Source organism: Aptenodytes forsteri, unplaced genomic scaffold (genome assembly GCF_000699145.1).
Source record: "Aptenodytes forsteri isolate BGI_AS27 unplaced genomic scaffold, ASM69914v1 Scaffold17, whole genome shotgun sequence".
In the NCBI taxonomy this organism is placed as follows: domain Eukaryota; kingdom Metazoa; phylum Chordata; class Aves; order Sphenisciformes; family Spheniscidae; genus Aptenodytes; species Aptenodytes forsteri.
The window spans coordinates 973,893-986,945 of NW_008795027.1; the positions used below are offsets into that span (position 1 = coordinate 973,893).

General features: G+C 40.7%; 1 protein-coding gene across 1 annotated transcript in view; it reads left to right on the forward strand.

The window, feature by feature from the left end:
• The first annotated feature begins 395 nt into the window (after positions 1-395).
• Positions 396-13,053, forward strand: part of LRRC56 (leucine rich repeat containing 56) — a 55,696-nt gene continuing 43,038 nt past the window's right edge. Inside the window, exons 1-2 of the mRNA XM_009276024.2 lie at positions 396-557; positions 11,003-11,090. Coding sequence (XP_009274299.1) covers positions 402-557; positions 11,003-11,090 — 244 coding nt within the window. The 5' untranslated portion in view covers positions 396-401. The remainder of the gene's footprint in view (positions 558-11,002; positions 11,091-13,053) is intronic.

Here is a 13,053-nt window from a genome sequence, read left to right on the forward strand (position 1 = left end):
CATATGGATAGGAAGTTCATTGCCACGGGAGAAGGGTGAGTGGAGTAGTGAAGACTGGAAAGGACTAGTGTCCTAACTTGTTTGTACTTGACTGCCTTCTTTGTACAGAGCCATAGGTATGCCTGGCTTTTTGTATAACTGCAAACGATAGTTCGCTGAAAAAACTTACACTCAAAGCTGAATGAGATGTGGGACTAGGATAGCTCTTGAAGGTGAAGAAAAGGAAGAATATATGTTACGTGATGCATTGCTTTGGGTTCTTTCTGATTAGAGAAACCTGTATCTCCATAGGCACTTGCTGTCTTGCAGTGGAAGTCAAAATGGATTTTGCTACAGGGAAAATAGTAAATACGGGGAAAAAATCAGACCGCTTGTTATCCTTTTGTTCAAAGCATATTGAGATGGACCTGAAGTGGAATCCTGGCAGAGTTTCTCATCCGGCCTCAGCTGCAGTCCGGGTGACTGATTTGAGTTGGCAAGGCAACCTAAATCCCAGTCCGCTGATTAAAGATGACGGAGAGCTACTTATGGATGAATACCTTTCCCCCAGGAAACTGGTGAGTAGACATCCAACTTTTTAATGAAGTAGAAGAGGCAAACTGGCATATACAGAGCTGTATTAACTTAACCTTCCAGCTGCTTTTGTGATGATTGCAGATTGTTGCATATCTGACAGTTAGACTTCTGCATAAAGTAGATTCTCTTATGGAAATTTATCAAATGTTTGTCCTCCTTTCACCTTGTTTCATATCAAAAATATTCCCAGCATGAATGCTGCTGTCTTTATTGCCAGTTTTCTTGAAGCAGCGTGAAGAAAAGTATGAGTAGCATAATTATAATTTAAACAGATCTCATTAATGCCATCTGAAGTACCTTGAATCTTAGCATTAGAAAAAGCTTTTTAGATTAACCTTGTTCTAGAGATTGGAAATGTAACTTTAAAAGCACAACTTTTTTCTGAATTAGTGAAATCCTCTGTCGTGCTAAGAAGCTAATTAAAATATTCTGCAAGTGCTATAAGTACTTTCTATATATATCAAAGTGTGTGAAATTTCAAAGCACATTTGAAAGCCATGTTCCTTTTTGACCAGGGGAAATGATTTTGGCATGCAGCCTATTGAAAGAGAGTAACATGCTGAAATTTCTCGTGAAGGAATACTTGGTTGCATATTGTGTTGTATTTGCTCAGGCCTAATTAAGGGTGAAATCTTCTGGGACGTGTAGGAGCTGAGAAAATAACCTCACTTATCCCTGCTAAAGGAACGGAGAACTGAGAGCAGAAGTAAAGGGGAGAAGCTGCAGCTTTCTGTGTTGCAGAGCTGGATAGAAATTAGTGAAAGACAGATGGGGCCAAGGCTGTGGTTTGGATGCTCCCAGCAGGCAGAGTGGTGATCGCGTTGTCCGTAATCCTCTGTGCATCCACTGCACTGGTGGAGAGGCACTAGCTTCTGCAGGGGGCATATTCCATCTGCAGGTTTACGCCACTCCCTAAGTATACACCAATCACAATTTCAACCGTGCGCTGTAGATTAGACAGCAAGTTGTTCTCAGGACTACTCTTCCCTTAATAGCTAAGTCTTTTAGTGTTTATAAAATGTCTGGAGATGCAAAAAATCACTTTGAGTGTATATTTTAAGCTTTCTGGAGAAAAATTGATATATGAACTTATGATCTATGCCATTCACTTTCCTTTGGCTCATGTGAACCTCTGACAACTTCTTGGTCTTTTTTTAAAATCTGGCATAGAGTTTGACCAGTCTAATGTGTTTGTGGCCTACAATACCCTGTATAAATCCAATGGGAAGTTCTCAGATTAGTCTGTTTTCTTAGGGCATGAACCAAAGCCCATTAGACTAACCAAAACAGCTGCCCTCTGACTTCAATAAACTCTGAATTAAACCCTTAGGAAGTTCTTTTGTTGGCATGAAATTCTTCTCTTTCTGAAGCTCTGCTGCTTTTAGTTCACAGTAAATTGTAAGCAGAAAAGTGTATGTAAGGCAATGTTACCCACATCCCATTATGTTGCAGTTCATTATTTTGTAATATTTTTTTAAATACAGATCAGAAGTTAAATTCTCCCACAATTCTAGGCTATTTTTAAAAATGGGAAAAAAAACTTTATTATTCATATGTACCCACTTGAACTTAATTGAGCCTTGCCTCTTTAAGATTGTGTGTTTTAGCATTTGTAAGGAATTCCATTTCAAAGAGTCTTTTAAATGGATGCATACTGTCCTACTAATTTTTCTGGACACAGTTATTTCCTGGCCCTGGAACCCGACATTTGTGTTGGCATAGCTGGGATACTTCCTGCTCAGAGGAAAAATTATATGACATTGTCAAGGAAACATTAACAATGTTTATAGCTTGTTTTAATAACATATCCAATCTATCTATTCTTTGACCTTTATGTTGATCAAATGGAAACTGCTGCTTCCATAAATTTACTTTCTCTGGATTTGCAAATGTAAAAATAGAGACACTGTTCAAACATTTAATCCGAATCAAGTTTTCACATGCATGTTTTTTTAAGGAACCACATGCCGTTGATAACCAAATGGTTTGAAAGGTTGTTTTGCTTAAATCAATACACTTGAATATCTTCTTGATTGTCTTTTAGTTGTGAATATTTTAGGAGTTACTGTTGTATTCGCTGAAGTGCTCTGGGAAGGAAACAAATAGATTTTTAAAATACATGCTCATTAAAGTAAAATTATTTTACATTCAAATAAGGACATAGGCCCCAGTTCTGCAGTGTTGCTTAGGCAGATTTCTGGACACCTGATGGAGGTTCCTGAGAAAGGTTTTTGTTCTGAGATACATACTCAGCTTTACTCCTTGCACTTGCAATGTTCTGTCTTGCACCAGTTCGGTTTGAGCTCGGGGAGGCTGGAGGGTCTAGCTGTGCAGAATCTGTGAAGATTGGGTGCCTTGGATTGCAGCCTGAGGCCTTGTCTCTACCTGCACATTTTACTAATTTTGTGTCATGGTTTAACCTCAGTCGGCAACTGAGCACCACACAGCCGCTCACTCACTCTCCCCACCCCGGTGGGATGGGGGAGAGAATTGGAAGAGCACAAGTGAGAAAAACTCGTGGGTTGAGATAAAAACAGTTTAATAATTGAAATAAAATAAAATCCTAACAATAATAGTAATAAGAAGAATATACAAAACAAGTGATGCACAATGCAATTGCTCACCACCTGCTGACCGATGCCCAGCCAGTCCCTGAGCAGCGGCCCCCCCGGCCAGCCTTCCCCCAGTTTATGTACTGAGCATGACGTCACATGGTATGGAATATCCCTTTGGCCAGTTTGGGTCAGCTGCCCTGGCTGTGCCCCCTCCAGCCTTCTCAGTTGGTAGAGCATGGGAAGCTGAAAAGTCCTGGACTAGTGTAAGCACTACGTAGCAACAACTAAAACATTGGTGTGTTATCAACATTATTCTCATATGAAATCCAAAACACAGCACTGTACCAGCTAGTAGGAAGAAAATTAACTCTATACCAGCTGAAACCAGGACATTTTGCCCTTTTTCTAGGGGGATAGCAGTCTATTTAGTAGTGTAAACATTAGGAGTCTACATTAGCAGTCCTCATTATTAAGGACTGTCTAAAAGGTGTGATACTTGTATTCCTTCACTTTTTTTCCAGTTGCCAGGTTGTTTTCCTCCAAAGAGAAGAAAGTTTGACTAAACTGATTCTTCTTTTCTTTTTTTTTTTTCTTTTTTTTCCTTTTTGCCTTCTTGGACCCTGTAGCACATAAGACAATTTCTACAAAACCATTGGTCCCTTGCCCGTTCTCTTCCTCTCCATAGCAGATCCTCATCTCACCTCACTTAAATCTTACGCTCGTTCACTACAGGGTTTGTGGTCTTCTGTGGCCTTGTTTCAGCATAACGTTCACTTTGAAATCCTGTGTGATTCCATATCCCCATTATGTTAATCACATCTTCTGTAGTTTCTGCTTGCTGCCACTTCTCTTGCTGCGATGTCGTGTAATGCCCTTTTATATTTGAATACTCTTCATCCAAGCTACAGGTCAAAAGCTTTTGATGCAAGGATTGGTATCATTAGATGTTCTTTTTATTCTTTCTGCTAGTATCAATGTCAGTTTTCTGTTGTACTGTTTAATCTTCATCTATATGAATAGGCGTTCTTGCTTTTCCATTTGTACCTGTCCTATTAATATTTCCAGCTCCCTGCTCTGCCTGTACTTGTGTTGTGCTTACGTGTTGTTGTTGGATGTTGTAGAATACCAGGGTGAGCAAATTCCCCATTCTCCCTTTGTTCTGAAAACTGGCTATTAATGAGCAATACATTGCAATTAATTTTTAACTTTATTAGGGCTGTGGCACAGATTTCTCATTAAGTGTGTAGGAACTGAAATTAAGGGCTCCACCTGTCTTGAATCAGATTTTTGTGTTGTTCTATTAACCCCCACCCTCTCCCTGCTATTTGCAAAGGGTCTTTTCCTGACTTCCACAAAAGCATTCCACTTCTGAGAATAAACTCATTTTACAAGGTCAAATGTCTTCCAGATATTGTCACGTTATCAAAACTAATCATGTTTGTGCATGATCTTTAGAGAAGGAAGTATTCTTCTTATTTAGCTATTTATTGATCCTGCTCCAATTAATCATGTTTTCTAAACTTAGGAACATGTGTTCGGAAGTGGTGTTTAGTTTTGTTGCTCAGGAGGTTAGGGTGTATTTCATATGGTATGCACTCATCCTCACGGGGAGAAGAAAATCCTGGAGGGTCCTGGAACAACAGACTGGATTCTTGCTGAAATGACTCAATCGTTTCCTTTTTTCCTTGGCAGAAAGTTTTCTTCTCAGTTGTAAGCTAAATGGATTTGCGAAAAAAATTGGAGATCAAGGAAACAAGTGCAAAATCTTGATAAATTAAGTGGAGTCAAGGAGATGGAAGTAACTGACTGAATTTGGATCTGCTGAATCCTTCATTAGAATTGTGTAATCATTTTAAAATAATAATTAAATAGAAGGTTTGAAGTGACCTCTGGAGGTCTTCCAGTTCAATCTGCTGCTCAAAGCACAGCTAGTTTCAAAGTTAAATCAGATTGCTCAAGGTAACAGATAGTAGTAAACATAATACTGTGAACAGGAAAAAAATTACAAAGCGTCATTTAGTCTCAGAGCTTTCCTTTTATATGTTCTTATCCTAACACTAATGCCTTTACTACAGTGAAGGCTTGTAGTTGTTATATTAGTGTTCATCTTGCTACTTAGGCATCTGATGATTTTTACATTCAAATTGTAACATCAGGAAGCTTTGTATTTATATGCATACACACACATATGCTTGCCTTTGTATGAAAAAAACAGATTTTCATTTGCATACAGTCACAGCTGCTTAGCTAACATAAAATGGCAGATTACAGTCTTGAGTTTTGCATATTCAGTGACACAACATTGAGAAATGATTGTAGCTACTTATTATGCACCTAATTGCTAGATAGGAAAAAGAATTAATATTGAGGTATGACTTTTTTTATATCTATGTGAGGGAAAGTAAATTCTTAAAACAAATTTAAAGCAAAAATTCATGTAAGAATATCTACTATCCTGTCCACTCTTGACCTGCACGTTAATTCAGCACATAGTTAAAACTGAGCTTGTTTCCTCCTACAGAAATGATACAGGCTGTTTCTGGGAGATCAGCAAACCTCCCATATAGTTTCTGGTGCCCCACATGCCCTTTGAAGTTTGCTATAGTTAGGAGATCTCCCAGCAACTTGCAGCATCAGACCCTTAATACTGGTTTAAAAAGAGAAGGTGTCAGTGCTGTGAATCCTCAGCATGGGTCAGGGGGGAGCTGAACTGGAGATGGCAAGACTAGGCAGGGGTCTCTCCATGTAGATCTGTTGGCATGACTTGGAGGCTTCGGCATGAGAATAAAGACATTTTTACTAATGAATCCACCACCACTTAAGTTTCATAATTATTGCCCTCATCTACACTTTCCATTCAAGTCGAGAAGATATCTTTGTCACAGATCGAACACCTAGCTGATCTCTTCATCTGAGCTGAGAAAAGAATGTATTTGTATGTTTATGCAGAAAGTAGTGAAATACAGCTAAATATTGCAATTATGGGCATTGGCAGCATGTAGCCATTTTGAAAGGAAGACTGCATATGGGACCACAGGGAAGTTCTGTTCCCTCTCACTGAAAATCCCTTGACTTAGAATCACTCAAAACCTTATTAATGTTCTAGTACTTTCTTCTTAGAAGAAATATTTTGTCATACTTGTAGCAACATTTTTTTTGTGCAGGGAGAGATTATACTTGAGTTGGGAATTTAAAATAAAATCCCTGCAAAAAGCAATGAACACATGAATGGACATGAATCTAATATTTGCATACAGGTGTAGTATTAAAAGAAAATAAGCTCACCACTCAGGAATTCCTGTCTTAGCCAAATTAACCAGGATCAGCAAAATAAACGCGCAGCTGGAAATGCTTCTCTGACAGCTGCACGCAACATGCTCTTCAGCAACATATCCACTTCTCTTAGAGTATGTGAAAAATCTAGGGAAGAGAGAAGAAATCAGTTGTATACACCAGCTTTAATTGAACAGATATTATTTGCCAATTAAGGAATTTACAGAGAGCTGCAAGTGGGACTTGAACTGGATTTCCCAGCATCCCCAGGTGACTGTTCTGCCAGTTGGGAAGCTCTGCAAGCACTGAAGTATTTTTCACTTGCAATTTTTTACAGAATACTTATTGGCTCTTCTTGTCAGTCAGAGGAAAAGCCTTCCAAGCTAGTGCACACTCTCCAGTTAGATATTGGCCAGACATTTTGCATGATGGGAATGGTTTGTGAGCCATCATGGAGTTGCTTCTTAAAATACTGGCTAAATTATTTACCAATAGCTTCTGCGTGTTCTCCTGCAAAATAGTTTTACTCCTATTTTGAAGGAGGTCCAAAAATGTAAAGCAAATTTTATCCGTCTTTGTTTTACTTATCTTTTACTCATCTTCAAAGAATTGTGCAGTGCTTTACCATGGAAATTTATCCTTTCAAATAAACAAATTTAGGGTGGAGTATAACGCTTGCTGCCCAGAATCAAGCTGTCAGAACACCTTGAACATCATGTGCCAGAAAGATTTCAAGGTTTGATTCTTCAGAAAACATCCTTCTTCTCTATCTGATACCTGCCTCGCTGGGCAGTAGATGGGTGGCAAGCAAAATCCTCCCTGGACACCAACAATCAGCCTGGAATTATAGTTAGTTTTTTCGAGGTATCTCTTTGGTGTAAAATAACTCTGAGTATATCCAACTCTTTGCCTAGAACAGATCCTTGGTCCCTTTTTGTCTGCTCTACGTTGAGGCTGAGCAGCTGTAAACAGCCAAAGAAATCTGTAGATGGCACAGCACCTTCATGTCTGTAAGCATTCCTGGGGCACAGGCAGAGAGACCTACTGTCCCTGGCTGTCAAAACAGCCCTTTGAGCTGTGGGCGGGCAGTCATTACCTGAAGCCACAGTGGGACAGCTCTGAATTGGGGCAGGAGCCTGTCCTAGACCTGGCATGGCCCTAGGAGTGAACAGATGCAGAGCACCTTAGCATCACTTCTGCCTGCGTGGTGCCAGACATCTCTCTGTCCAAGCTGATGATCCCTTCAGTGTGTTTGGCCATGATATTTTTTTTTCTTTTGCTACCCAATAGCAGCAAAATTCTTCCTAAATATCCCTCCTTTCAAATTTTGGTGAAGGTTCCTGTGCTTTGAAATTAAACAACATAAAAGGGAGATCCTGCTAAATATGTGTCATCTTTATTTTAAATGTTTCCCCGTCCTTTCCTAAATCTCCCCCAATCCTGGTGCCAGAATTTTAGCTGTGACACATGAGACGTATCACACTTCCAACTGCACCAGTATGCCAAGAAAGGTGTCTAGGGAGTAGGAGTGTCCTAACTATCTTCCACATGAACCGTTCACCACATAACCTTCTCTTGAACTCCCGCCCTGGCCTTTTGCTTGCTAAGTAGCTTGCAATCAACACCTGGGGTCTCTGTGCTTCTAGTGCCTTTAAATGAGCTCATATCCTCAACCCGAGAGCGTTTCTCGTTTCCTTCATGCAGTACGATAGCTTTTGCATCCCATGGTTCCAAACTCTCCAAGCATCTCCTCAGCATCAGCAGATGGTAGGACAGCGATTTTCACAGAGACTCTTGGAAAAGCAGAACAGGGAAGTGGGGACTGAGAACACATGGAGTCTGTTGCATCTGGTTAGCACATGCTTCAAGGCAGCTAACTATAGTTCAAAGAGCTGGTAATGGCAGCCAATAACCCTTTCCAGCACTGGAGCCACAGCTCTGCCTGTTGCAGTACAATATATGGATGCAGTAAGCAGTTCATCTCTCAGACAGGGGAAGAAGTACAAATGGTGGATCTTGAAGAGGAAAAGGAGGGCAAAGAAGCACACTGGTAATCCCTGGTATGAGGAAGAGGAATAGGGAACCCTAGAAGAGGAGAGAATATAACTTTATGCAGCTTTTATGCTTGGATTTTGAAAGAGGAGAACAAGGAGCAGAACTTTGAAAGGAGGCTGTCTAGAATACAGCAGGGGGAAGGACAGCGTGCAGGGAACTTGCAGACAGAAAAGAAGAAAGTCAAAGGCTCCTTGTGGTGCCAGGACCTTCTGCTACTCTACTGACAAAGTATGACCCTAAGCTTATTACTTGTTCTGAGACCTCATCCTATTCTGTCTTCTAATGATGTACCCTCTTAAGACTATTTTGATGGGGAGGGAGGAGGTATTTTTCAGAAGAAGCTTCCTTTAATGACAATAACTTGTGTCCAAATCCAGCAATCCGGGTGCATGGTTGTGTGCCAGGACATCAGCTAGCTCTCGTTTCTCACGTACTCTCGTGCTATATGACAGACAGTGTCATCTGCTGAAAAGGATTACTGCAAAATGTGTCTTGCAGTGAAGGGCCTTGTGTTTACTTGTGGGGAGAAAGCAGTCTGTAGTTGGTAAGCTTGCCTTCTTTGCAGGAGCAAAACCATTTTTGTGGTGGCTGCATCTGAGGATAGAAAGTAAATTTCTGGATGCCACTGGGGACTCCCAAGTTTTCATCTTAGACCTTTGTTTCTCATACTCTAGTGGAGAGGCAAGAAAGTCTAGAAGCTTTCTTAGGCTCAGCCTGCTTAAAATAACAGTTAAAAAAAATAAGATTAAAAATAATTTTAAACACAATGTTTTAAAGACAATTCAAAAGCAGTTGAAGATTTCAGATAATTCTGTTTGTTAGGAGTCCAAGTCAAGACCTTACAAAGGGAGCCAGTTTTTCAAGGAGGGATGCTCAGCCTTTTCAGGAAACCATGCCCTTTTAAACTGTCATCTCAGTTACGCTCGGACTATGTTTGGTCCTTTGTAAGGGGATGTGGAACCATCAGAGTGAATGAAGTTGCAGTCGCTTGTGCGCAATACAGATTCTACTTGATGAGCAGGAATGTTGCAACCCTTTTTTCCCTGCAAAATTAACTGGATGTTCTTGTGGTTATTTTTTTTCCCCAAACTCATAAACAGAGGTGGTTCTACACATTCCCTTCTAGTGAATAATTTCCCCCTTATTAAACAAACTAAAGAATGTTGTAACTGCTTAATAGTAAGAAAACTTGTCTCCTGTACGTGGAGGTTGTTGAATGACTTCCTGCCTTCATCTTAAATAGAGGGGCAAAAGGCAGGTGACAATACTTCTTTCAACCCATGCTGTTGATTGCATCATTGAGGAGGAGACACTGATGCCAGAGTCAGCCATTTCTTTGAAGCGGCCTTTTTTAGCCCCACATCCTAACTCTTTTGACACAGAAAGGTGAAAATTTAGCAGTTGTATCACTATGCATCAACTCTTTCAGGCCTTTATTGTGACACAAAAGCCTTGTTTCTCATCTCTCAAGGAGTGTTTCAGATTCCTCCATGAACCACTAACCCATCAGGAAGAAAGGATACAGTTCCCTCCTGGTCTGTTTTGTTGAATTCGTGCATGGAAGGATCCACTAAGCACCCAAAGCTGATGCAAAGGAAGCGGTGGGACATGTAGCCTGGATGGTGGAAGCTGGGGAGGGAGGAGCTGGGTCATAGCAGGAAGGAACAGGGGATGAGAGCAGTGGTAACATGAGATTGCTTTAGCTGCTTGTGGAATTGCAGCCTGGCGGCTTAGGACTTCACAGCCTTGCTGTAGTTTTCACTGGCTGTTCTAGACCTTCCCTCTCTCCTCTGCGTATAGCTTCTGCTTGTTTCTGTCCTGCTTACCTCTGCCAAGGCAAAATCTACATGTATGTATCAACACAGACTTTAGGATATTAGGAAAGATCCTGTGATAAGATAGGAAAGATCCTGCATTCACACACACACCCTTGCTTAATGCAGTGGTTGATCCTATTATTTTGCAAAAATAATGAAAGATTTTGGAGGCTTCTATTTGCATTGCCTAGATCTTTTCAAATGAATTTGTAATTCTTGTAATTAGTGTTGTCTTCTTTCAGAAAAGTGAGCTGCTTGAGCTAAAATCATGTTTCTTTTTCATAGTTTTGGGTTAAAAGGCTAAACAGGGTGTTTTGTTGAGTTTTACTACCTAGTGCCTTTTTGTTTACGGGTGACATTTAAGGGTAACACTTCCTATCTGCTGAGGATTAGTACAAGATTTATGCCAATCTTAAAGCATGGACATACTGTTTAAATGAAGTTAATTGGCATGTAGGTCTGTTGTTGATTTGCAGCTTGAATGTAACCCTCAGCCTTGACTCTTTAAGCAATGTAGAAGTTATGTGAGACTAGAATAATTCAGAGCTACGAGGAAGAAAGATCTTTGAATACTAAACTTATTTCAATGTGATCGCACGCCTAGCCATTTTGACCTGGAGTATATGTTGACAAAGCATGGGTTGAAAGCCTTTCTACACCTTTTTGCTCCTGTGTCATCTGGTTTATTGCATGAGAGTACACATATATCTCTGCTTATCTTTACAGAAAGTTTTGACAGGGGTAGATGATCTGCAGCGAGTGAAGGCCCTAGAGATGCGAGTAGATACAAGAGAGAACAGCTTGGGAAACTTTGGTAAGAAAACACTTTATCTTCTGCTCACCATCTCAAATTTTTCTTTATCGTGTCTTGAAGCAGGACTGGGGACTCAGAAACCAACAGCCAGTGTAAAGTACTGTCCTGCTCAAGAACTCTTGAAATATGATCTCCCTGGTACCTCTCACTCCTTGATCTCTGTTTTCTTCTGTGAGGCTCTAAATAGGACTGAAAACTATGGCAATGGGATGAGAGACACCACTTCTGTCTAAAGCCAATTAGTTTGAACAAATTCCTCTTGAATGACATGCCTCTAGGCCCTAAATGGCCATTTACTGATTACCTTGCCCTCTAGAGTGCTTGGCGCTCCTCTAGTGAAACAGTAGCCAAAGTTCAGTTTCCCTCCACTGTAAGATTCCCCTGTGGCTGAGAAATCACTAGTTGTATCAGGCTGCTCATGTTGCTAGCAGCCTGTCTTTGCGTTCTGTACTGCCTCATCGAGCTGTGCTGGATGATGTTCTTGAGGAAGGTTCTATAGATACGTCATTTTGATGAGCCCCAAACAGCCCTAATGCTTGTGATTCGTTTCTATGTCGTCATCACTGCACTGGGGAAGTAAGGAAGTACCAAAGGAATTCCCTCTGTAGCGGAGTTAACACTGAGAATATTAAACCTTTCTTTTTTCCAGTACTGGCAGTCATTTTCTGTCATGTGGATTCCCATCACAACCAAGTCCATCTTCTGCTACGTTGAAGCAGAGTAACTACTGCAGGGTAATATTCTCTGTGCCAAAAGGAGTCACGTCCCCAAAAGTGGGTGCTGGTATTTTCAGCCAAGCAGTTCATTTTCATGTGCAAGTGACTATAATGTAACAGCCGATTAGCTTTAGTGGGTCTTTTGATGTCGATTTGTCAAGAGTGGTTAAGCAAGTACAGTGAAGGGGGCTTTTGTCTTGAATTTTATAGCCACTTTGTATTGGTTATTCTGTTTATTTCGTAAATAGGTCTCTTTCTGATAGGGACTTGGTAATTTAAGGTAAATTACATCTGTTTCTTTCAGAGATTATAATCTATTCAGTCATGTTTCCTCCAGTTGATAAGAAAATCTCATTTTTCCATTTCTACAATGCTCAAAAGTGGTGCTTCCATTCCTATGCCATTTCACATTAGCTGTGACAAGCTAGCAAAATGTTTCACCTTTTTCACTCTGTACTTCCCTTTCCTTTCCATTACTGGATTAAATCTCTTTCTTTCTGCTCCCTGTGGTTAGGCTTTTGCAACTTTTACAAAATACAGAGCACTATTCCCATGTTGCAAACAGTTTCCATCTTGTTTATGTCCCACCGTTTGTACCAAAAGTTGGCCCTTGAGGGCTATAAAAACTAGCAGCTGCAGGTCCCCACTGCTTTTGAGAATAACAGAACATCAAGACCATCCTGAATTTCCTTCTGTCTTTTTTTTTAAAGTGCATTTCTGAATTTCCTCCCTGTGAAAATCTCTTTGCAAATGTCAGCAGGTGGCTAGGGCAGAAAGTTTGCCACTTAATGCTTCCAGTGATCGTCAGTTCCTTGCCCTTTTTTTTCACATAGAATCATAGAATCATAAAACCATTAAGGTTGGAAAAGACCTCTAAGATCATCGAGTCCAACCGTCAACCCAACACCACCATGCCCACTAAACCATGTCCCTAAGCACCTCATCTACACATCTTTTAAATAACTTCAGGGATGGTGACTCAACCGCTTCCCTGGGCAGCCTGTTCCAATGTTTAACCACTCTTCCAGTAAAGAAATTTTTCCTTACATCCAATCTAAACCTCCCCTGGCGCAACTTGAGGCCATTTCCTCTCGTCCTATCGCTAGTTACTTGGGAGAAGAGACCGACACCCACCTCGCTACAACCTCCTTTCAGGTAGTTGTAGAGCATGATAAGGTCTCCCCTCAGCCTCCTTTTCTCCAGGCTAAACAACCCCAGTTCCCTCAGCCGCTCCTCATAAGACTTGT